Raw genomic sequence first — 26,781 nt, 5'->3', positions numbered from 1 at the left:
GAAATATACTGGAAATATCGATAGACAGTAATTCTAAGGGACACTAAGGCTAAACTAAAAGGGCCATTAACACAAGGAAGAATTATAGATTAAGGTGACAAGAACAGAATGAATTTACTTCATGCCAAGCAACAACTTATTCACCTGAGTTGAGGTTAAGTGCTTAGAGTAATCTGATTCATGTTTGCGCATTTCTTATATCACAGGCATTGACAATGAAACAGCATTATGAGTGAGGGTATTTGTGTTTACATGTACACAGAGATAACTCAAGCATGGCATTGTCAAGTGACTGTGACACCAGTTCTGTTGGCCAAATTACAATTCTGGAGGAAATTCAAGAAGTATCTATTTCTTGTTTAAATCCAACCTGCAATAATATTAAATACAGGCATATGACTACTACAGTAATCTCTTTCCCATAAATATGCACAATCTGTAGGGCTATACACATTTAAATTCATGAATGGAAAAAAAATATGTTCATTGAAAGGTCAACTATAGGTTAATTCAGTTCAGTCAATTAGTAGTCCAGCATATTTTAATTCACTACAGAATCAGTCATTTTTAAGCTTAATCATTAGAGATGCAGCATCCATGAATAAGAATGGCAGTAATCCCTACTGAATGGGATGTATACAGTAAATCATTAAATACATTTAAGATACTTCTGCTTTCTATATGGGAGGCCCCAGGTTAAAATCCCCACTTGAAGGATTTTCCTGTCTGTCTGGGCAACTGCAAGGAAAAGTATCTCAAAATAAGCCATTCTCACTTCCTTTCATGGTACAATCTTGAACACTGATTACTTCAGCTCCTTGAGTATATTTTCTCTATAAATGTGCCCCAATTCAGGCAGAGCATTACCAGTCACAGTAGGTCACGTTATGTTGAGCATTATATATACGAACACTGTCCATAATGAAAAAAATATGCAGCTCTGAGAGATACATGTATGTGTTCTCTACAGTACTGATGTTGGAAAAAAGTTGGTCATGTGCTTCATTAATTATGCCATGACAATAGATCCCTGTGCTTAAGCACCGTGTCATGATGATATATTGAGAATGGATGTATATATCTACACATTCTCAATCTTGGTACTTCACAGAGTGAAGTGGCCAGCTTCATGCCCCTGCTTCTTCATTCACTCCCACGAAAGGAGACCCCAGTACCCATTAGTAGGCTGGGGAGGACCCAGAGCCAGTTGGGATGAGGTGGTAAAATGAATTGTCAAATCCCAGTCACCTAGCCCATAGCCTGTTCACTGTACTGATTGAGCTATACTGGGACCCAATGATGCTGGAAAAGAAAGGTGACAAAACCTGCTCTGGTACATCTGCTTCACTTCTGCATGAATTTTACACAACTGTAATTAATTTACAAATGACAGAACAGCACATCAGGAAAAGGCCATTTTAGTCTGTACATGTACTGAATGTCAGGGCCAACCATACTGACATTCTTCATTCTTTCTTATTTACTACAGATGGCAGCTGGAACAGAGCCGTACAGTGACTAGTTGTTAAATGTACCGTACTCACCACCTCCAACAACATTGCACCAAAATGCACTACATTAAAAGATCCTTTCTATTTCAATCTCCAGGTATGCAAGTGTGACCTTGGGCCGCACCATAGCTCAAGCGGTTAGTCGCTGGCTTCCCACCGCGGCGGCCCGGATTCGATCTCAGGTCTGGTCAAGTGGGATTTGTGTTGGACAAAGTGGCACTGGGGCAGGTTTTCTCTGAGTACTTCAGTTTCCCCTGCCAATCTTCATTCCACCAATTGCTCCACAATCACCCTCACCTATCATCTGGGGCTGCTACAATAGGCCAGAAGTGGCCGCAGTACAAGGGACTTAGTCCCACCCCGCTAGCAATAAAAAAAGTGTGACCTTAATACAACAACAAAATGTGGATGGCAATGATAGTTGCAGAAAGTCATGTATTATGATGATGTTGGTTTCCTATTCTTAAAACAGTATAAAAACAATTACTAAAACTTAATTCAACCAGTCAGCTGTCAAAAATTATACAGTAGGTACATAAACAAAATAAAGTAGGATAAACAAAAAGGGTGTTAACAGAGTAAGGCCCCAGAATTTCTTCACAAGAGACTAAAGTATATTTTCTGTCCCTTTCTGTTCACTTGAGAGCCTTCAGAAATTACAGTGAAAAAAAAAAGAGTTATATATGGCAGAAGTTCAAGAGGATTCCTATTTGTTTTGAAGGGATTTGGAAAAATTAATTTTAGGTTCTGACTTCCATTATTCCCTTAAAAATGGTTCATAGTACCAAAGCAGTTTATGGAAGAAAATATCTAAACAAATTTATGTTTGTCTGAAATCTTTTTTGAACCAACAAATGCTAACTTAACACTGAGAAACATATCTACATCCAGTTTGATGACAGATGCATTCCTGAACTGATGCTTTTTTTCTTCATTATGAAACATGAACAGAAAAAGACACACATCTGACCTCATACTTTCAGTCTGATATTTTGAGCCCTATTTTGTTAATGTCCCTTTATTCTAGTAAGCTTAAATTGAATACTGTGAATTCATTCTCCTCATGGATTTTACAAAATATTCAGTTTCTTCCAGACTCTGAACAGTTTGAATGACATGTCAAGTTGTCGCACTTGGCTAAGTGTTCCGGACTTCAAAACACTTGGACTGACATTCTCTGACTTAGATATTTAAATATACAAAGTTTCTCATTCCACAGGCACCAGTGTATTATCTTCCTAGATAATCATAGAGCCAGTTGTTGATAACATCTTGATTTTCCTTAACCCAGTGGATGTTTAATCGAATTGTCTCCAAACTCTGCTTCAGTGCTCTGTTTCCAGACCCAACATTCATAGGTTGGAAGAACTGCAACACCTGTACATTCAAAACATGAATGTAATTTATTTTAGAACCCAACTATTTTATTTCCTCCAGAATATTGATTATGATCATGTGCCACTGGCATGGTATAGTTTATTCATAGTATATTCAGAAATATGAGGGGCAGTCAAATGAAAATGGGTCAGAAGCCAAAACATATTAAAGAACATTTCTTACCTCAAAAGTAATGTCCAAAACTGTTAATACATTTATTCCACTGGGAGATAACACGGTCAATCCAATCCTTGAAAAAGCTTCTGGGCTTCTACGGAACCACATCTTTACCCAGCCACATATGTCTTCATCTGATGCAAACCGATGTCCATGAATGTCTCTCTTCAGGTCTCCAAAAATGTGAAAATCACATGAGGAGAGATCTGGGCTGTAGGGGGGATGCTGAAGCACTTCCCAACCAAATCTTTGTAGCATATTCCTCACAGAGTTGGCAGTGTGGGGACGTGCATTATCATGAAGAAGGGTAATGCCGTTCGCTAGCATTCCAGGGCGTTTTGACTTTATGACACGTCTCAGTTTCTGCAAAGTGTCTTCATAGCGCTGTGCACTGATTGTGGCCCCATGCTCAAGAAATTCGACAAGCAGAGGGCCCTTGCAGTCGAAGAAGGTCATCATCACTTTAACGGAACTTGTGTGTACGGCTCTGGATTTCTTCGATGGGGGAGAATTCACGTGTTTCCACTGTTGGCTCTGCCGTTTGCTCTCGTGATCAAAATGGTGGCAATACAGGACAGAAAAGCATACTCTTCCTCATGGTATCGTTGCAAGTGACCCAGCGATGCAGCCATTCTCTGAGTCTTCTGTTCCTCTGCGTGTTGATGTGGAACCCACTGCACGCAGATTTTGCGGTACAGCAGGTGTTTTGTCACAATGGTGTGTATGGAACAGTGACTTATTCCCATCAAAAGACTAATTTCTTCCACAGTGATCCGTCGGTTTGGCCAGATATGACCATCCAACACAGCAATAACATCAGGAGTGATGACATGATGAGCCTGTCTTGGGTGAACATCCTCTTGCAGTGACACACATCCCTCTCGCAATCTCTTATGCCACGCCAGCACATGTGAACGTGACATGCTGTGTTCACCGTAAACAACAAACATGCAACGATGAATTTCTCATCCTCCGACTCCTTCAGCATTCAAAAAGCGCACTACACTTCGCTGTTCTTCTTTACCCGCCTTCACTACTGATGTTGGATGACCACACATAGCGCTAGCCTTACTTCCAGCACAATAAACAAACAACTAGTGTGTAAGGGCACGTCATGTGCTTTCCTTGAGTCCCCACCAGATGTTCGTACTATAAGCAAATTCCAGTGTTACCAACTTGCGTGCCACATGAGTTATGCGTGGTGACCCGTTTTCATTTGACCGCCCCTTATATTAGACATTACAATTATTGAGTTTTTGGACATCATCCATTGTCCTATTTTTAATTTAAAGCTAATATTTTGGAGACTGGATTCCATCACTGTCTTCAGATAAAAGACTACTCAGTTGCACCTAACTGACAGAAACAGTCCCTTTCTCTGGAGATAAGAAACTCTGTTGAATTGGCCCAACTGAGTAAGCTTTTACTTACCACAGACAGAATCCAGTGTCAAAAATGTTGGGTTTTAAATAAAAAAAAAAAGGCCACTGGATGATGTCCAAAAACTCAATAATTGTATTAATATACCATCATCACTAACTACAAGATTAGACATTATTGCTTTTCACACTACTGTTATTAGTAGCTATAATTAGAATGTGGCACTGTGTACTTTTCACAAGTCGGTTTTAAATACCTGATCAGTTGTTATCAAACCAAAATATTCATGCAGACACAATGTCATTATTTTATACACTAACAGAAAATTAAAATAACAAAAGCTGTGTATATATTTCATGAAACAGAAGGGGCTACCTACAGGAATACAAGAGAACAGACTGAAATATTATGGGTCCCTTGCCTATACTGCCAGGCACAGCAAGAATAAGAAAAGGAGAGTAGACAGGCAGTCAGCACTAAGGAGTGACAGAGTTAAAATTAAGCACCAGGAAAATAAAATTCATACCTCCTGATAGTCATATTCCGTGGTGAAGTGAGATGTCACTGCTGAAATGAAAGTGCCCATTGTGTATGTCGAGTTGCCAAACATGGATTGCAGGTAGTGCCAGTGAGCTTTCAGGTGTCTCCAAGCCAGCAACTGGCCCTCTGGATTAACAGCCACTCCAGCTAGGACAACCTTTATATCTTGAGGTTTGACCAAGTTTCGATCCAGGGTAGTCAGCAGATACCTTTAACAGCATGTCTTAGCTGACATCACGAGAATCTTATCACGGATTACATGAGACATGATTCCCAACATAAAACTGAATAGAATTAAAGTGCTAGTACTCAGAGGTGACAGTCTGCCGACATGGGGTAGGAGAAGTATTGGTAGTGGCAGGGAATGCAGTATATGCGTTCTCAAAAGGAAATAACTTCTTAACTCATTGTGGTGCATAGTGATGGTGGTTTAGTCTCACTGATGTTCACACATCCGACGTTAAGTTTTAAGTGCCGAATGGCAGACTATTATGTACTATACACTATTATACACTTTTCACTGTTATATACATGAAGAGTTTATTTACAAATTACACGGGTCTATTCTAAAGGGGAAACACCGGCAATGTCCACATAGATATCATCTCCACATGCCTGTCCTTCCTCGTCATCACCAGAAGAATCGGAGCTGTCGTCAGAACTGTTATCACTATCACCACCAACATGGAAGACAAACTCCCATCCTGCATCCAAAAGGCCTTCCCGTGCCATTAATTGTTGCTCAATATTCGTTACATGTTGGCACCTACGTTGCCATTGTTCTGCAGTTATGGAAGTCAATTTTTGGTCTGCCAGTTTAATGATGTCATCCATCTTAAATGTGGTATTGTTTTGAGCAACCCAATTTTTTACGGTGGCCCATATTAACTCAACTGGGTTGAGTTCTGGGTGATACGGAGGGAGTCGTAAATATTGTGATTGTGTTCTGCAAAGATTCCATCTATTTTATAGGAAAGGTATTTCGGTTTGAGTGGTAGGATCATATTATATCGAATGTCTGGATTCCACAATGATGAAAAGTGATAATGTGGTAGTTTTTCCATTTGCTTTCCACATCGCAGTACAACAGCCATTCAAACCACTCTGGTCACGCCTGTTGCTATACGACCTTGAACCATCTCGAGCTCTGTGCTTCAAGTCGCTGCTGATGACGCTGCTTCCGGCATCAGTTTTTGGTTTTTGGTGTCTCTCTTCGTCTGATGCCTACCCTTTGAACTGTCCAGCAAGGGAGGCCCTGCCAGTATCTATGCTACCGCTGGTATAGCTCTCAGGGTCCTTGGCATACTCAAACGCCCTCACCACGATAAGGTGGAGACACCAATGAGGGGGGGGTACAAATATAAATAAACAAAAAAATAAACAAAAATAAACAATAAAATAAAATGTTAGTACAGTAATTAGAGAATAATGCACTCAAATACGACTCCAAGAGTCAAAAATTTTTAACTTGACTGTACAAGGAAGAATGCTCTTGGGACCTCCGCTCGCACTGAATGCAGATGAATGACTAATCACAACATCCCTCAACTTTCACAAATGGACCTGCCCTTCCACTGCGCAGCTTTTCCTGGACTGTCACCTCTAAATACTAGAACATTACTTTTGTATTGACCTAATAAAATCATCATTTCCTTGTAAGCCTGCCTTCTTCCTTTCTGTTGTGGCAATGGAACAATTTCATACCATTCATCTCCATTTCATTCATATTTTACTTAATTCGAATATATCCATTACCATATTTACTGATTAATGTAACTCTTAAAACACGAGTTATTCTTTTAACTATTATCTCTCTCATCCTCTTTTTCTCATTATTTCCTACATGTTACCTTTTTACCAACTTTACTCACTCACCCTTATGATTACAGGAAACTTAGTGCTTAGCCAGAAGAACACTGATTTGAGTTTTTTTTTTTTTATTCCTAGTGGGGTGGGACCAAGTCCCTTCTACTGTGGCCACTTCTGGCCTATTGTACCAGCCCCAGATTTTAGGTGAGGGTGATTGTGGAGCAATTGGTGGAATGAAGATTGGCAGGGGAAACCGAAGTATTCGGAGAAAACCTGCCCCAGTGCCACTTTTTCCACCACAAATCCCACTTGATCAGACCTGGGATCGAACCCGAGCCGCCGCGGTGGGAAGCCAGCGACTAACTGCTTGAGCTACAGCATATCAGATTTAATTTTGAGATTTTATTATGTCTGTGAACTGCAGGCTAAATAACATCCTATTCATTACTACTAATACAGTAAAGATAATTTTTATCCAAAAACAAATAGTAGGTCCTACTGACCACCACCTGTCATATCAGGATACTGGCACATTTCTACATAAATGAAAACATTGTGTAAATTGGTATTACTTTAGCAAACTGAGGTAAACACTATGCATTAAACTGCAATGCACAAAAATCAATTAAATCACTGATTATGTTCACCTTTGAAGAATCCATGGATCTGATGCCACTCCTAAGGATTTAAGAAACAATTTTCTTTCGCTCGGAACTCCTGTGCTGTTATACGTGGACCAGCAGTATTGCCAGTCCCTCACATCGCCATATTTTATACCTATAACATGCATATGTACAACTGTGTAACACAGTGGTCAATTTTGTGGGTATGGTATTACTATTGTCTGAGATTCATTCACTTTATTTAAGAGCCTACATATGTATATTTTTTGGGTGTATCTTGCTAAGCACCCAACTGGAAAGTGTTCTGAGTAAACATTACAGTGATCTACAAAATATGTTATTTATTATAATCAAATAAAACTCAGTGATTTTGAAACAATATTTCTTTAACATCAGCACAAAGTTTTGTCCACTTGCCTGGTATCACCCTGACTTACAGCTGTTGTCCAATCAATTTATAATGAATTGCATATACCTGGACAGCAGACAGACTTTTCACTTCTAAACATATTATTTTAATGTCATCCCCAAGGATATGTATTTTGCCGTTCTTGTTTAATATTGTAACTAGTTTGTTTCCTAAGATCTGTCTGTGCTGACTGGTTTCAAACTGATATCAGACCATTCTCTTCAGAGTGAATTTTCTTATTTACAAATTATCTTGCAGACTGTTGTTAAGTCCATATTCCACATCTGTCAACGAGTTCTGGTTCTCAAAGCAGAGATTACTCATACATCTTATGGGAAATCAAGCCACATAGTCCAACAGAAGTTCGCCGATGTTTCAGAGCAATGTACTGCCCCAACTTCAGGGCCAAAGACATGATAAACAAGAACAAACAAGAAGCAAGCAGCAAGCTGAGTGGTTCAACTGGCTTTGGATGTCTTTGACCTTGAGGATGAAGGCAGTCCATTCCTCTGAAAGTCTGGTTAACTCTACAAGACCACAAGGCATCATACCCCAGAAGACAGTACTCTTCACGTTCTTCAGTCTTATTACATCATAAGTAAGTAAATCTATCCCTATACCAGGCCGTGAAGGCCCATCGGGTTGTGAGACGTTGAGGGTCCCACATTATCTAGACAATCAGCTCAAAGATGGTGGTAAGGTTGTCAGCCTTACGCGCTGGCCATGCTTTACTCCCCAGGAAAATCATTTAATTAATTCCTGGTACTCATTTCTGTTAGAGACTGAGTCAACCCCAGGGCCATAGTGCGGCTGGAAGTGTTAGGTTAACTGAAAAAAATCCAATGACCTCATCGGGACTTGAATCTGCAACCTACCAGCTTGTAGCATAGCCCTATAATATGTTCATTTTTTCTAATACAGAGCATCCTTGTTCAAGAAGTTCTATAGCCAGTTGCATTGTTTACATAGAATTGATCCCTGGGGAACACCATTATTAAGTTTGCCCCATCTGGAATGAATATGTCAGTTGTTAATTACAACTCTCTGGTATCTATTTTTGACATAGGATTTTACCAGTGCATTGGCCTTACCATAAAATTCCAGTTCAGATAGTAAAATATCACAATTGACACAGTCAAAAGCTTTCTTCAAATCACAGAAAATAGCACCAACTAATATTTTATTATTCAGCTCATTTAATATTTCATCAATTCATTGATACAAGGCCATTTCTGTAGTTGAATTACTCCTGAACCATATTCTTCATCTGCTAATAAGTTATTCATTATATGTTGGTGCAGTGTTGCATATATAACCTTTTCAACAGCTTTCGAAAAGGATGTTAGTAATGATATAGGTCTTTACTTAGTCATATTAGTTTTATCTCCATTCTTAAGTAATGGTTTTATTTCTGAATATTTCAACCAAGTGGGGAAGATACCAGTTGGAAGAGATCTGTTACAAATATAAGTTAATGGAGAGCTAAAGATATGACCAGTGATACTATATCTTAGCTGCCTCTCAACCTCAGTTACAAGTTCCTGATTTAGGGCATATGTAGGTTATGAAGAAAGCAGTCTTCTGGGATTTGGCACCGTGTATACCACATATACGCGGTGCCAAATCCCAGAAGACTGCTTTCTTCATAGTCACCACCGTGAAAGCCTCAAATCTTACATATGTAGATTAGTTGCTGGCTTCCCACCATGGCTGCCCGGGTTCAAACCCGGGTCTGGTCAAGTGGGATTTGTGGTGGACAAAGTGGCACTGGGGTAGGTTTTCTCTGAGTACTTCGGTTTCCCTGCCAATCTTTATTCCACCAAATTCCCCATTATCATAATCACCAAGGGCAGGTATAATAGGCCAATCAGTGGCCACCTTGCTGAGTGGACCCAACTGGACTCTGCCCCCCCCCATGTGAAATCATAAAAAAAAAAATAGAGCATATGTATGTCATATCTTTAGCTAATAATTCAGACAGATTCTAAATTCCTCCATCCTGTTGAAACCATCTGTGCTGGAAGTGCCTTAAACTCAGTCTGGTAGATTCTAAAGGGTTCTGATGATGGTGGATGACACAAAGAATTACTGGGTTTTTGGACTTTTTCCTTCGTCCGGAATTCTAGGTAACAGAGGACACTCTAGGTGATAAGAGGACATGATGTTTTGGAAAATGGATGTTTCCATCTTCAGGTGAGAAAGGAAGACACCTACTCAGTGTTCAGTGATTGAGATTAGCTCTTTCTAAGTGGTCCAACTGAATAGGCGTCTTCCTTTCTCACCTGAAGACGGAAACTGATCCAGTTTCCGAAACATCATGTCCTCTATTACCTAGAATTCCAGATGATGGAAAAAGTACAAAAACCCAGTAATTCTGTGTAACAGTCTGGTGTCTGATCACTTTAGTATATTATTAACACAATTAGTATTAATATACCACCACCACAGCCAATCTTGCAGTTGATAATATTTATACTTCTCACCTGCCATGTAAACTACTTCTCGAAGATTTGGGGGAATTCGAGTGCCCTTATCCATCCAATCTCTAAATTTCTTCTGAGCTTGTTTCACTATAATCTGGACATCACACAGGACTGCAGATGCCAAAATGTCAGACCTCATAAGCCTTGAACAAATTAAAATAGAGCATAATGTGCATAACAAAGTTTCATGTCCCTAAACTTTAACGAGAGGCTCACAGTCCAGATCCAAATTCAGTACCTTACATTAGAACTTAAATTAAGAAATGTGATGTTTTAAACCTACAATAATGAAAATGTAGACATTATAAACTTAATCATTATGAAAAAAATTATATAATCAAAATTTAAAAATTTTATTCAATTTCTATGCTAAATAATAATAATGTAGTTTTCTAGGTATGTACGTAGGTTGTACCGAAAGTCATGAGCAACTTTTTTTGCATGCAACCTGGGAACAGCAGACAAAAGACAGTATGGTGGTAGGTTGAACCAGCTGCTGTGTTAACCTTGAGTGTCTTGTGATGTCAATAGCTTGTATCACGTGACCAGTATCACTCCTAACAAAATGACCGATGACGATATTTTGTTTCGCGAGTGTGCTGTCATCGAATTTCTTGTGAAAGAGGAAATCCCTGCTGCAGAAATTCACCAGAGACTTCAGCGTGCTTATGGAAGTGTGTGCATGGGTGCAAGCAGTGTTCGAAGATGGGTGAAACATTTTAAAGATGCGAACACCGACATCGAAAATGAGCCTCGAAGCAGTTGTCCTCGAACAGCCTCAACTGAACGCAACAAGGAAGGAGTGGATGAGATCATTCAAGATGACAGGCATGTGACTGTGGACACAATAGCCCAAAAACTTGGAACAGGGCACAGTGCAGTACAGGAGATGATTGAAAGCTTGGGCTATAGGAAAGTTTGTGCTCGTTGGGTCCTACGGTTATTGACCGTAGACCAGAAAGGTCAGCGAAAAGCCATCACCTCAGAACTGCTGTGGAGATATCAACATGAAGGCGATGATTTTTTGCTCTGTATTGTGATAGGTGACGAATGCTGGTTTCACCATTTTGAGCTTGAAACGAAACGGCAGAGTATGGAATGGCACCATTTGCATTCTCCATCAAAAAAGAAGGCAAAAACAGTGCCATCAGCTGCGAAGGTGATGGGCACAGTCTTCTGGGATGCAGAGGGGTTTATTCTGGCTGAATTCCTGGAACCTGGGCAAACCATCAATGCTGCTTGTTATGTCCAGACGCTGCACAAGCTCCGTCGTGCATTGCGCAATAAATGTCAGGGACAAAACATCATCATCCTGCATGACAACGCTCACCCCACATTGAAAGCAATTGCAAAGATTCGGTGGGAAGTTCTTCCACACCCCTCCTATAGCCCTGATCTGGCACCGTCCGACTACCATCTTTTCGGATTTGTAAAGGATCAGCTGCGTGAGCAACGTTTTGAGACAAGGGAGGCAACTCAGAAAGCAGAGCGTCAGTGTCTTCAGATGCCTGAAATGGAATTTTACAGAAGGGGAATTTTAACCCCCCAGAACGCTGGCAGAAATGTGTACAAAGAAGTGGTGATTATGTGGAAAAATAAAGAAAGGTCTGTAGACTGAGGTAGTGTATTTGGTTTGTCAATATGAAAGCATGTTACTTTACAAAAAATTGTTGCTCATGACTTTCAGTATGACCCTTGTACCATACAGTCTTGCAGGTGGGCACCAAAACTTGGGGGGGGGGACATTCTGCCTCCTATGCATGCTTCTCATATCAGATTAAATGATGTCATAACCCAGGATGAAAATCTTCATTGCTGTAAATATCTTGAATATTATGCTGATGAGAGAGATTACTCAAATAACAATGAAAAAAATTCCAAAGCTTTGTTTAAAGCCCTACTTATGGTACTGTCTGTTTTCATTATTATCAGCATCCATTCCAGTTTCATGTATACTGAGACATGTTATGGGTATTACATAACTACATCCTTCTACCACTTCAGAGGTCTTCCACACTTCTTCCTCCTGGTTGACATTTTAAGGTTTCCCCCCCCCCAAAAAAAAATCCTATCACAGCTCATCTTCTCAGAATGTTCTTTTCAATTTATTTTGTATTCTANGGAAAAACTACCACATTATCACTTTTCCTGGACAGTCTCTTTCCAAAAACAGAAGATCACATTAAGTGGAGGAACTGTTTTGGAAGAGACTGTGGACCTGTCGTCTGACAGTTACTGATCAATCAATCAATTTGTGGAACTTGTAGTTCTGTTGTAATTTCTTTTAGAGTTCAAAAGGGTGTGCTTCTCTCATCAGTTATTATTGTCCACTATTCGCTAACACAACATACCACTAGTCTAGAAAGTGTCTTATAAATTGATAATCTTGTAGGCCTAGAAAATAATGATGGTTTAGAAACCAGGTTTATAATTCCTAGTACTTTGACAATATTTACAAGTACTACATCCAAATCTCTTTCTCCTTCATAGGATATATTTTGTATTTGCATTAAACAGTATTATCATCAAGTGTTTACAAACATATTCTACTTCTTGTTAAATATCCACATACTTCTGGAGGTGTGTTCCAGTGTCCTCCCAGCCTACATGCCTGGAGACAGGTTCCAGTAATCTCCTCATATACTCCAAGAAATGTTTGTATGCCGCTGACTCAGAGAGAAGTTTGCTCCATAACTGAAAGTGCTCCAGTGCCGTTGCCCATGGAACATATTCCTGCTCATGGAGCAGATACAGAGAGAGATTCAAAGGAATGGAGGCATTCAGTACACCGGCCCTAATTAAAGAAAAAGTAAACATTTTGCATAAAATGTGTGTCTGTTTAATGTTTCACTCTTGCCAAAAGCTTACAGTTTTGGAAATGTAAAGGAAGTGGTTGGAACCAGTGCAATACAAATATACAAGTTGGCACAACACTAATAATATGAGAGACATAAACTAACATATAGTATCTTGATGAAATTCCTGTTCTTGTACCATGTGAATATGGGCAGTGCTGACAGTGTTCTGGAGGTACATACTGCCTCCATCTTCAAGGTCATCCCTAAGGCAACATGTTACCTCTGAAAAACAGGCAAAATGGCCTTCATCCACAAAATGCAAAGGCACAACAAACTCTACATCAATAATGAACCACCTTGAAAACCTAAAATTAATAATACAATAAATCCTCAGACTAAAGGGGGAACAAGGTCTGTTATCAATGATGGATGCAATAACTGAGTGAAGGGATACATACATAGCCAATACATGCAATATAAATCAGTGGTCCTCAACGTTTGTGAGACCATGGCCCAGTAATTTTTTCTATAAAACGAGGTCCCGATATAATTGATGCAGGGCCCGGTACTGGGCCGCAGCCCAGCAGTTGAGAAACACTGATATAGGTAGAAACACATAATATGATTGCATAACGGTTTTTATATTGGGGTTCTTTTGTATTTTAATAGTTTCATAACTACACAAACTTTCTTGGTACCTCAACATCTCTAAAAATTCATAACTGTAGACAGATCTTGATGTCATATCCAAGATCTGTTATATATGGGTCCATTATAATGAGTTCTCTGCAAAATATCTTATAAAATTTTACCAAATTGGAATGTTTGAAGCCCCTCTGCAGTGCTGCTCTTTCTGATGTCAGCTTGTAAATTGTTGTGGGAGGAAGTACGGCTGAGCAAGAGAGGAAGTAATATGCACTCTCAACACACATACAGAAACACAATCTGTAATATTCCCCTCCACTATGCATGAAATACCATCAGGAAGAAATGAGAAAGTTACATTTGTGTTGCTATATTACCTTAGGTCCAGTCTAGATAATTGAAATTAATGGCTCTGGGGATTCATTGCATTGCCCATGCAACGACACTCTCTATCCGTTAAAGATGGCACTAACTTCGCCGACAAGCAGTGGTCACTTTGATGGTATAGTTCACTTGCGGACTAAAGCCATGGAGTTTTTATTACCTTACATTTAAGCATGTTCACAATATATTAATATTATAACAGATTTGATCAACACGTTGCCAGGCAACAGCTCTGTAAACACAGTCTAACGTGCAATGATAGATGAGGCTGTGTTTTCTGTGTCATCCACACTAAGCAGTGGTGGAACAATTGGGTTATGCAACCCATTTTCTAGGCAACAGCTCGGTAAACACATTTCTATGTATCAGACCAAACTATGAAAGCAATGTCATTAACACAGAGATGGTGTTTTCCGTTGGATCTGTGCAGAGTGCTTATAAGAGAAATGAATGCAGAAGCAAGTTCAGTTCATGGCAGTTATGAATCAGTTGTAAGCTGGAAGAGTGAGTCCAGAAGAATTTTTAGTTCCAAGGTTCTAGAGTGATTGAAGACAAAATAGCAAGAAGACTTCATAGTTGTTTGAAGTGCCAATATCCATGTCGAGATCCATTGCTAGGAGATGACTAGTGGAAACTGAGAATCCCAGTGTGTGTGTGCAACAGTGGGCTGGAAAGTGCATAAATCAGTGATATCACTGAATTAATGGTAATCAAGAGAACTTGTAACCGAAGTGCTAATACTTACAATCATCCGAACTAGAACCCATTATTTTCAACACGCATAGCACCCTACATGTGACAGTATACACATGTTATATTCAGAAAGTAAAATCCTACAGAAGCATGGAACCTGGAGAAAGTGCTCTGTCAATCAATCTGTGTTATCATGATGTGAAATATTTAACCTACTACTAACTTTCAAAACCTAGTATTTCACTTGTACAGCAGATCAGCAACCTCGCCATAAACCTATCAGGAAGACATCACCATAAACTTAGAAGAAACGATGTAAACATAAGTTCAGTACATAAAGCAAGATCAATTAAGGGTAAAACATAACATATCTGACATTCTTCAAATAAATAATAAACTTCGAAATGGGAAGGGACCAGATCACTTACATGATGTAAGGAAAGATGAGAAGTCAGTATTAAAATGGATCTTATAAGAAACTGGACATGAGGTTTGTAGATGAATTCAACTTGGGGGGGGGGACAACAAAGAAATAAAATTTTCATTCCATAAAAGCAGGCAGGACTGTTTCACCAGCTGAGAAAGTACAAACGAGTAAAGAAAGATTCTCCTCCATGAACACAGAATTAATATTATTCTTTCTTCTAAGTTACTTATTGTTTAAAGTTTGAGAATTAAAATTATTTAACCACCTAATAAATTTTGATGCATAATTGATGAATTTTTACAGTTAAAACAAGAAAGACTGAATTCTCTCTTTCATATATGTGAGCACAAATCATTCCACTATAGAAATTTCATCCCATAAATTCATAAACATAACTTGCAAGTATTTCTTATGAAAGAATGTGAAAAAGCAACTACTTATTACAGTAATTGATGCTTAGTTCTGTTGCTAATTTACTTATATTTCATCCCATAAATTCATAAACATAACTTACAAGTATTTCTTATGAAAGAATGTGAAAAAGCAACTACTTATTACAGTAATTGATGCTTAGTTCTGTTGCTAATTTGCTTATATTTTACTTCTGTTAGGTATATGGTGATGTTGGCAATTGTGTTTGGTTCTTATGCATTATCTTACACCACTGGAAAATATATAATCAGGTTTCAAAACAGAAATTTATTTTTTACAATAACTAGAATTTTTATATAAAAGAAACAGACAAAAAATTATTCTTGAGGCTAAAATTTAGAGATATCTTCCAAAACTGTGTGTCTTACAGCCATTAAAAAGGGATATTCAAGAAATAAATCATTATATATTGAATGAGATGTGCAAAAATATTCTAGAAAAATCACAAAAATAAAGAAAAAGTAAAGTTGTTCCTGTGCTTAATTAATTAAGCACTACACCATGAAGGCATATCTGGGAGTGGATATATAGATCCACATTTCCTTGACCTCGGCACTAGCTGGAGGCGAGTTGTCAGCTTCACGCCTGGGCCGCTTTAACCCCAGGGAAAATTCCCTGGTACCCATTGAATAGAGGGTTGGATGGATCCCCAGAACAGATGTGGACAATGTGAAGAAGAGATAATTCTTGACCCTGCCAGGACTCAATTCCAACCCCTTGGTCATCCAGGCCATAGCCAGGCGCTATACCGACTATGCTATCCTGGCTCCTCATGAAAATAACATAAACAAAAGAGGAAAAGGAGAAAACAAAACACAGTTTATTTAATGACACCATCTGTAACACAGACTATATAACGCTGAGTGGCCGGATAACAGTGAATAAGGTACTGGAAAGATGTGGGAGAAAGAGGTTGTAGCCTAATTTAAGGTATCATTCCAGAATTTGCCTGGAGGGGCTGAGAAAAACCACAAAAAATCTCAGGTTAGTTAGTATCCTAATCAAGGTTCAAAATGGGACCTCAAAAATAAAAGTCAGAAGTATTACTACTTCAGCCAAATCACCCAGCAGTACCTGTTTTTAATTGCTTTTATTGTCAGAGTGATCACATACCTGCAGAGTGTGAATGCATCATCTATAAGACCTGCTCTGTCTGCTGGACTGAAGTCTGTATGATTATGCTGTAAGGCTGATATGATGGACTGCCACATGTCATTGCTGTATGTTACCCGATAAAATCCAGACTGGTTCACATTCACTTTGATCCATGTTGTGTCAGCTGGAATGTCAAATTTTACTGCAAGAGAAATATATATAATTATTTTTTCGCGACTAAATTAAAAAAGAATATGTCAAACATACAATTGGCTTGCCATCAGAAAGGTGTAGTTCATTTTTACTGCTAGACAAATTAAATGCATGTTAAATTTAGTGGGCAAACATGAGATATAGTGAAATCTTTATTTCAAGTATTTCTAGGGAAGTGGAATTTCTTACATTAAATCAAGGTTTCCATAAAACAGCAAAATTATACCAAGAAAGTGCTTATATTTTTGGAAAACTTACTGTATATAATTATTATAAAATAACACTTTTTACATAAATATGTAACAAATTTCTACAAATAAGAAATCATACAATCAGCAATTATCAAATTACATTCTAAAGCAACAATATATGAAATAAACATAGTGGTTGTGTAGGGGTGCTTTCAGGCAGAGAGAACATGAATACTGGTGGTTCTTTTGACCGTAATCACACTCAATTGAGGCATGAAAAAAGGTAAAGCTATCCCTGTAACAGGCCATAGAGGTCCATACAGTTGTGAGATGTAGAGGGTCCCACATTTCCTAGACAATCAACTTACAGATGGCAGTAAGGTTGTCAGCCTTACATGCCAGCCGCCCTTTATTCCCAGGAAGATTCCTGGTCCTCATTTCTGTTACAGGCTGAGTCAACCCCAGGGCCACAGTGCGACTGAAAGGATTAGGTCATTTAAAAAACCCTATGATATAATCGGGAATCAACCCATGACTATTGGGTTTTGAGTTCTGGAAATGAAATACAGTTAATAGAGGAAAATTATACATTGTTTATACTGGATACTGGCTAGGACCACAAGAATATTCACTAAATACGAAATTTCACTAAACATGGGTACACGTAATCAGGATTTCACTGAAGTAGAGCAACAGAAACAACTTGGGCAACACTTTTGATGGTAGGCACTTAATACGAGGGACAGCCAGTAAACAGGTCACAAATGAATATACAATATAAAACATGTAATATTCGAACCTGGAAGAACTATTTTTCTTGATATATCCTCCACCAACACTGGTACACTTGTCCCACTGCTTTACCAGTGTGTCGAAACCCACACCACTGAAGTCTTTTGACACCCGTTTCAACCTCTTTGTCATCAGCGAAACACTGGGCACCAAGGTGGTTTTTTTAACAGATCAAACACATATGATTCACTAGTGGACAAATTCGGACTTTAAGGTGAATATTCAAGAAGTTTCCACTGTAGTTCTTGAATATGCTTCCAGATTACTCAGGCTGTATGGGGTCTGACATAGTCATGATGTAGCAGCATCCCTCTTGCCAGTTGGCCTGGATATTTTCTGCAAACTGCAACCTGAAGCTTCAACAGAACTTCACTGTACAATGCAGAATTCACATTTTCACCACACTTCTGCAAATGGGTTAACAGTACTCCCTGAGAATCCCAGTGCACAGTAACCTTAAACTTTTTGACTGAAGGTGAACTGAGAAGTTCCCATTGCAATGAAGCACACTTCAATTCAGGTTGGCAGTGATGCACCCATGATTTGTCCCCAGTAACAACCCAGTTAAGCATATCTTCTCTATCTGCATACCGTAGAAGATGTCGTAGTTCATTTTTTCTCAATCGTTCAGTTCTCTGGACACCCACTGGGAGCACACTTTCTGAAACTTCAAATGATCATGGATTATGCTGTATGCTAAACCATGGGAACATCCTAGTGCAGTTGCTACACTGTCTATCATTATCCGCATGTCAGCTCGAATCAACTCTTCCATTCACTGCACAGTTGCTTCTGTCACAATCTTCCCAGGGCGACCTGGTCAGACATCATTTGCAACTTTCGAACGTCCTTGAGGGAATTTCTTGACCCAGTTGTGAACCACTTTACATGACAAACACTTCCCACCATAAACAGGAAACTTTTCTTTGTGAGTATCCTTTGCACTGAGTCCCTTTGCCCACAGAAAAATAGAACAGAATTCTGCTCTTTGGTAGCACACTCCCAAAGCATGGGTCACCATTATGACTACCTAAACCAGCCTCTGAACATGTGCATGCATGTCTACTCCCTAGACTGTCATGAAGCTAGACTACATTGCTATCTAGTGATACACAGAAAACTTATCATGTCCATTACAGCTGTTTTACTTCAATTTGTGACTTATTTACTGACTCTCTCTCTCTCTTAGATATTACATTAGTGATTTTTTTAAATCACCAAGTTCAATGTATATATTGCATAAGACACAGCATAGGCAGCTTGTAGATACCTGCAATGCTTTGAAGACATTATTTATACTTAATGATACATGATCAAAAATGTATTTATGTCCTTAATTAGGATGAAAAATGACTGAAAAGATAATATGTATACTTCAGTAACACCAGCTTCTAACTGAAAATATTTATGAACTAGCTGTACCCAGCCACGCGTTGCTGTGGCTCTGTCTGGTTAAATGGAAAAGAAAGAAAAGAGAAAGCGCACGTTTCTAATATGTTTAATTTCACAATGCTTGTGGGTATACAATAGTTTTTGTTGTTCCATTGTCTGTGCAGATATAGAGATTGTCTGGTTTGCCGACTCTAGAACACGCAACATACAATTGTCCATGTGAGAAGCAATCCATACCTAGATCTAAACAGCACAATTCTAAAGATTGGCCCTGAGCTTTGTTGATGGTGATTGCAAACGCCAATCGAATTGGGAATTGCAATCTCTTAAATTGAAATGGCACATCCGTTGGAATCATAGGAATGCGAGGAATGAGGACATCTTCACCTTTGAAAGGTCCTGTCAAGATTGTTGCTTCTACGATGTTGCTCAATATTTTTTTTTACTGCAAGCCACGTGCCATTGCAAAGCTTTGGCTGGTTGATATTTCGCAACATGATAATTGGCATGCTTATTTTCAATTGCAGTATGTGCAGTGGCATCCCTGGCAGATCAAGTGAATTAAAAAATTCTGTTGGATAATTAACCGCTTCATCTGCTTCCACAACAGTGTCGACGGACTTGTATATGACTGCCTCGCAGTCAGTAGACGTCTTTGTTCTTGGCTGCAAGAACAGCTGTTCACTCAGCCAATCGTGATTCTAATAATTGGTTTGAATATTGGGAAATACTTTTTCAACCAATTCTTCTTCTGACGTCACTAAATTGCAGAAGTTATGAGGCAATGAAATTCGTCCTGAGATCAGATCAACCAGCACCTTTCCATTCCCAATGTCCAGCAATTGATGTGAGAATATCTCAGCTGATCGATCGTTTTGCAGCTGGACACGCATATTTGTAGTTAATTTTAATGTCTTTACGTGTCGCCACAAAGTAGAGTATTTCGTCCGCTGGCGTCGATCGAAGAATTACAGGTAATGTTTGCCTGAAATCTCCTGCAATCAATATTAATGCGTTCCCAAATGGTCTGATGTTTCCATGCAAATCTTGCAATGATCGTTGAAGAGCCTCAAGCAATTTTTTGTGCGCCACTGTGCATTCATCCCAAACAATAAGTTTGCATTTCTGCAATACCTTTCCCATGCCTGATGCTTTGGAAATGTTGCACGTGGGAGTTTCAATGAATTGCATGTTCAATGGCAATTTCAAAGTGGAATGAGCAGTTCTTCCACCTGGTAGCAATGTTGCAGCTGTTCTGGACAACGCAAGAGCTAAGGCTATGTCATTTTGGGATTGAATTGCTGCCAGAATCTAATTAGGAACGTTTTACCAGTTCCTCCTGGTGCATCTAAGAAGAAGATTTCTGCAACTCTGTTATTGCTCGCAACCGTGCATCCTCAAGTCTGGCTGCACGTCGCTCTGCTGCTTCCTCGGCACGTATTTGAGCCATTCATTGCCTGTTTCTCTCGTTCGCTAATGCCCATTCTTCCCCAGTTTGATTTGCAATTACTCGTCGCACTGCTTCTGCTCTGTGAGTATGACAACCTAAGTTTGATCTTCTGCGAGGCATTATTTGAACTAAGCAGATCAATTGCACTGAAGAAGAAAGAAAGTTATAACAAAAACATATAAAATTGCAAAACATTAAAAAAGGAAAGAACAAGAACTGGAAAACAAAGAAGAAGAAAAAATACTAACAAAATATTTCAATTCAAAAGCAGATCAATCGACACAGCTCAATTCCACCGCCAATTGCACTGAAAAATAAGGAAAACAGTTAAGAAAACGAAATGAAAAACAATGAAAGAAGAAAAAAATAAACTATACTCATGAAATGAATGCTATGGTAAACGACACAGCTCAATTCCAACGCAATGTCAAACGAAATAATTAAATCAAAATGAAAATAAATCGAAATCTATGAAAATCCAATTTAACAATGCAATCGAAAACAGTGAAATGGAATTGTAAAATATTTAGTATAGCATGTGTTGCTTTCATGTCCAACAGATGGCGCTGTTTTCCAAAAGAAGCATGTTTTTACCTGTCACAGGTGTGACATCTATATAATAGGTATATAAAAACACGCACATATTCGAATGCAACGTTTTGTCAAAATTTCAAACCAATCAGTGAAGAACTTTTGGGGATTTAAGATTTTGAACAAACGAACATTTACATTTTTATTTATATAGATTTGGGATATACTCAATGAAATTCAAGAAAAATTCCATTTATGCTCTTATCTAAGGTAAATTTTAAAAACCCAATCTAAACCAAAATGAAATACAATTAAAAACTAGCTTTCCATATGACATCTTTACAAACACATTAAGTACCACACAAGCTGGCTAAAGGCGTAACATTTCTCAGATGTAATCAAGAGGTGCTTGGTTCTTTCTTGGCTAGAACACCAACTATACAGACTCATGATTTTTGTGGTTTTCCTCAGTCCCTCCACGCAAATGCTGGGATAGCACCTTAAAGTAAGCCATCGCTGTTTCCTTCCATATCCTTTATTACTCACTGGTCATTAACCATCCTATGTTAGACAATATATATACATTTTTTTAAACAATCGGTCTGGTTATAGGTATCTCCAAACTTCCACAAACTGAACTTATAAGAATTTTGTGCTATGTGATTTCATCCAACTTTTACTACTTAATTTTCTTAATGAACACTAAAGCTAATGAAACTGAAATATAAAATCCAAAATGAGAAAATTGTGGTTTCTAAATGGATGAAATGAATGGTATTAATCATTATATATTACATTTAATATTGATAGTTTTGAGTGAAAATTACAGGCAATGGAATAAAAGGAGTTATTTTGAATTATGCAACCACTTTTGGGAACATAACTACTGCATATTTTGGAAGATACCTGTATTTAGTTTATGGGTTTCTACATGATTCCAAAAGTTACAGAAAAAAATAAATCAATTTTACTAACAATCTTACCATCACTCATATTCATCCAGATGTGATGGACTTTTCCTGTATGTTGATTAGTGTAGTAACTCAATGGAACATACCACTTGTAACCAAAAGGAGAGATGGACTCATTCATATGTTCTGTTTCATTCTTCATGTTAACTGTCAAAATAAATCTCTTCTGTCTTGCAGTAATTGTACTTCCTTCTCTTGATACTATTATCAGTGGAAAGCCCATTTGTCTTGTCCAAGTGTCCATTATAGCCTGAAATATGCAAAATCTCTACAAACCATTTAAGAAGGAAAAGTCAGTTCACTCTTACTGTTGACAAGTGACCAGGGACATTGTATATGTAAGTTAAGAAAATAAGCGGTGGTGTGTAGCTTGTAAGCTTTTCTGCTTTTAGCACAGTGTATTCACTTTCTTTCATTACAGAGATTCCTTACAAATATCCTAAGGCACTAGCACATATCAAAGAGAACAGGTGTAAACTGAAGGTATGGGGACATTATCTGGAATTAATAAACTGTAATCTTAACTATGTGCCGGTCATGGTAGCCGAGCAGTCTAAGGCATGTACTGTCTTTGCTCGCGGGTTCGAATCCCACTCAGGGCATGGATGTTTAGTTTGTATGTGTGCGTTTTTCTGGGTTTGTGTACTACAGATAGAGGCCTTGTGATGAGCTGATCACCTTCCCAAGGAGTCCTACCGAATGTGTAAGATCGAGAAAAACCGAAGTGAATGGAGCAGTTCATGGAGGGAGGCCTAGGCCCACTGGGGCTGTAGTGCCAAGAAAAAAATCTTAACTCTGCATAATAAAAAAATACTTTGTGGAAAGGGGGCAATATGTAGAGAACATGGACAATTTACTTTATTTTAACTAAAATACACTGCATACTTATTTTATTAATTTTTATATAACAACAGTTTCAATAGATCTAATTGTTAGGCATAAGATTATAGAATGATTACTGATTATAGAATGATTACTGAATATTGAATTGAAACAGATGTGGAAAGCTACAGCTGTGATCCAATTTGAGCAACTATTCCTGTATTTCCTGCAGAGACTGAAGACAATCATGAAAAACTTGGTAAGATAGCCAGTTTCAGGGTTATGCACACATGCACAAATAGAATGTTGAAAGAAAATCTGTAGCTGTTAGTATGATCTATAACCATCCAAATTTCACATACACAGCTACAATTGTTCATTAGACATTGCTCTTAAATGATGAATAAATATGGATTCTGCGAAGTCATCATTTTGATATGCATAAAACTTAATGTAGTAGAAATTTCATTATATGTATATATACTCATATTTCTTTGAAGATCTACAGCCCTACAAATAAGAGGAAGACAGAAAAAATGGCATCAGAATCAGCTTCATAATTCACCCTTCATCAAATATAATGTGAGCCACCAAATCAGTAACAATGAGATGTGGTATGCATGAGGAGCTGAGAAATGCATATGAAATTTCAGTACTGTACATTTTATATGATATACATAGGCGAGTCAAATGAAAACCTTAAATATTTTTTTGAGTATTATTTATTGTGCACAAGTGGTACAAAGCTGTATCACTTTTCAACATAATCTCCTCCACACTCAATGCAAGTCCTCCAGCACTTACAAAGTGCATGAATTCCTTTAGAAAAAAATTCTTTTGGTAGTCCGCGCAACCACTCATGCACCACATGGCGTACCTCTTCATCAGAACGGAACGTCTTTCCTCCCATTACTTCTTTGAGTGGTCCAAACATATGGAAAGCACTTTGTGCAAGGTCTGGTGAGTATGCCGGATGAGGAAGACACTCAAAATGCAGGTCATTGATTGTCTCAACTGTTGTACGGGCAGTATGGGGCCTTGCATTGTCATGTTGCAAAAGGATACCTGTGCACAGCAATCCATGTCCCTTTGATTTGATTGCAGGCCGAAGATGATTTTTTAGAAGATCTGAGTATGATGCACTGGTGACAGTGGTCCCTCTAGGTGTGTAGTGCTCCAAGATGACGCCTTTTTCATCCCAAAAGAGAGTCATCATAACCTTCCCTGCTGATGGTTGTGTTTGAAACTTCTTCGGTTTTGGAGATGAGGAATGGCACTATTCCTTGCTCGCTCTCTTCGTTTCCGGTTTGTGGAAGTGAACCCAGGTTTTGTCACCAGTAACGATTCTTGCAAGGAAGTCATCACCTCGTTCAAAGCGCCGCAGTTCTTCACAAGCATCAATACATCGGTCTTTCAATTCAGGAGTCAGCTGCCGTGGCACCAATCTTGCAGACACTTTGTGAAACTGGAGCACATCATGCACAATGTGGTGTGCTGAACCATGACTAATGTTTAAACTTGCTGCAATTTCATTCAATGTCACTCGGTGGTTTTCCCTCACTATGGCTTCAACTGCTGCAGTGTTCTCTGGAGTCACAACTCGATGTGCCTGACCCGGACGAGGAGCATCTTCGACTGAAGTCACACCATTTGCAAACTTCCTACTCCATTCATACACTTGCTGCTGTGACAAACATGCATCACCATACTGAAACTTCATTCTTCGATAAATTTCAATAGGTTTCACATCTCCACTACACAAAAACCGAATAACAGAATGCTGTTCTTCCCTGGTGCAAGTCTCAAGTGGGACAGCCATCTTATACTGGTGCTGTGACGGTGTTCGTGCATCTGCACTATGCTGCAACCTATAGGCCATTCTGCAAGCTGTTTGTAGCACTCTTACCAACTTACAGGATAATGGCGCGAAATTTCAATTTTTTATTACAAATTTAAGGTTTTCATTTGACTCACCCTCGTAGTATAATGGATGTGGGTAAGTATGATAGTTTTCTTATCAAAAATTTCATGATTGACTTGTACCTTAACATCCAGTGATTGATTTGCATGCTTGCTAAGGACATTCCAGAGGTCCTTTGTTTCTGCATTGCCATATTTGTGTATATTGAGGTAATCATTGAGGCCACTGCACAAGGTCTCTTGATGAAGGAACTTTTCCAGCATATAGAGTATTGATGCACCCTGCAAGTACAAATACACCCAGCATGTTTTATGCAATACCATAGAAGGCAAAAGAAATAATTGAGAACATCAATTTAGTAAAATTAAATTATGTGAAATTCATGCTCACAAAAGTGTATTTTTCACCAGATATTACATTAGTGATGAAATGAACAAGGATAAGACAAGCAAGATATGTAGAATATATAGGGATATGTAATGCATATACAATTTTAGTCAGAAAACCTAAATGGAACTGACTGCCTCAGAGATCTAAACAAGTGTGAGGGGATAATATTAGAATGGATAATGAAGAATTCAGTTGAATTCAGTTGGTTCATGATACTGTCCAGTGGCAGGCCCTTGTATGCAGGGTAATAAATCTCTAAACATCACAAGAGGCTATAGATCTCCTGACCATGTGCATGGCTGTTTATCACAAATGGTTCTGTTCCATGCAGTGGGTTGGCTAGGTTAGGGTTCTATAATTCGTTGTTAACAGTGTAAAAGTTCAGAGGACAGAATGGCAGTTGTTATATTACAAACATAACAGTTCTTTTGCAAAGTATTCATATTTAAATCTACGAGTTAGCATTGATGCATAGGAGGATATAGTAACACATAGAAGTAAGGAAAATAAATTTAGGTTTATACAGCTACCAATTACTTGCCCATTTGTCTTTTATGAACATTAAGTTACTCTCTTCGATAGCTGGATGACCAAACTTCCTCCTGACAGAGGTAGGGATCTTTCTCTTCACCACTGTGTTCATACCAGCTCAGGAATCCACTTAGCCTTATATCCAAGTAATAATAAGAGACCTTTTCCCTAGTAACGGGAATGTAAAGCTGACCAATCATCTCCATTTCATTGCTGAGATCCAGAATACACTAAGTTTATTTCCATGCCCTATACAAAGCTTTGTGGCATGGTGATTATGAACACTTTGGGCCAGTCTAATCTAGCTTACATTACATATCTTGGGCACAAAGGTGGCAGTTACTCACTTCTCTAGCGGTCTCTGTAGTCTAGAGGTAACGTTCCCACCTCATGACTCGTAGTACGCGGGTTCAAATACCCGGCGGAGGTCGTCGAATTTTTAAGGGCGGAAAAATTCAGGGAACAAGTCCTCCGGGAGGGACTTTAAGCCGTGGGTCCCGTGTCGTAGCTTTACGGCACGTAAAAGAACCTCATGTCTCCAAAGGAGACCACTGAGCAAAATTACGGACGTTTCCCGCCCAACAGTAGTCTCTAATACCTCTGGTAGATGGGGGAAGCATTATAGATACCACTCAGCGTGTAGAGGCCGATCTCGCTGGCTGGGCGGGACTGATGGTAAGCACCAGTACCGGTTGGATATAGAGACTGGTAGAATATCATAGAGGGAAGCACAATGGACCAAGACAGGTTTAAGTGCATGGGAAAACCCACCCTCTCCAATAACTAACTAACTA

The 26,781-nt window shown here is 38.8% G+C and overlaps 1 protein-coding gene across 7 annotated transcripts in view; it reads right to left on the bottom strand.

Annotated features, from left to right (window-relative positions):
• Positions 1 to 1,847: 1,847 nt before the first annotated feature.
• Positions 1,848 to 26,781, bottom strand: part of LOC111861941 (endoplasmic reticulum aminopeptidase 1) — a 92,912-nt gene continuing 67,978 nt past the window's right edge. For all 7 annotated transcript variants that reach the window (XM_023846926.2, XM_023846924.2, XM_023846931.2 and 4 more), the window contains 8 exons: positions 25,189 to 25,347; positions 22,336 to 22,573; positions 16,802 to 16,985; positions 12,882 to 13,103; positions 10,310 to 10,452; positions 7,442 to 7,571; positions 4,972 to 5,194; positions 1,848 to 2,888 (listed from right to left, as the gene is read on the bottom strand). In XM_023846926.2, the coding sequence (XP_023702694.1) occupies positions 2,742 to 2,888; positions 4,972 to 5,194; positions 7,442 to 7,571; positions 10,310 to 10,452; positions 12,882 to 13,103; positions 16,802 to 16,985; positions 22,336 to 22,573; positions 25,189 to 25,347 (1,446 nt within the window). In that variant the 3' untranslated portion in view covers positions 1,848 to 2,741. The remainder of the gene's footprint in view (positions 2,889 to 4,971; positions 5,195 to 7,441; positions 7,572 to 10,309; positions 10,453 to 12,881; positions 13,104 to 16,801; positions 16,986 to 22,335; positions 22,574 to 25,188; positions 25,348 to 26,781) is intronic.

This window comes from Cryptotermes secundus, unplaced genomic scaffold, assembly GCF_002891405.2.
Source record: "Cryptotermes secundus unplaced genomic scaffold, Csec_1.0 scaffold181, whole genome shotgun sequence".
Classification (NCBI taxonomy): Eukaryota; Metazoa; Arthropoda; class Insecta; order Blattodea; family Kalotermitidae; genus Cryptotermes; species Cryptotermes secundus.
Note: the sequence above shows the minus strand (reverse complement) of the source record. Positions and strands in the feature narration are given on the sequence as shown.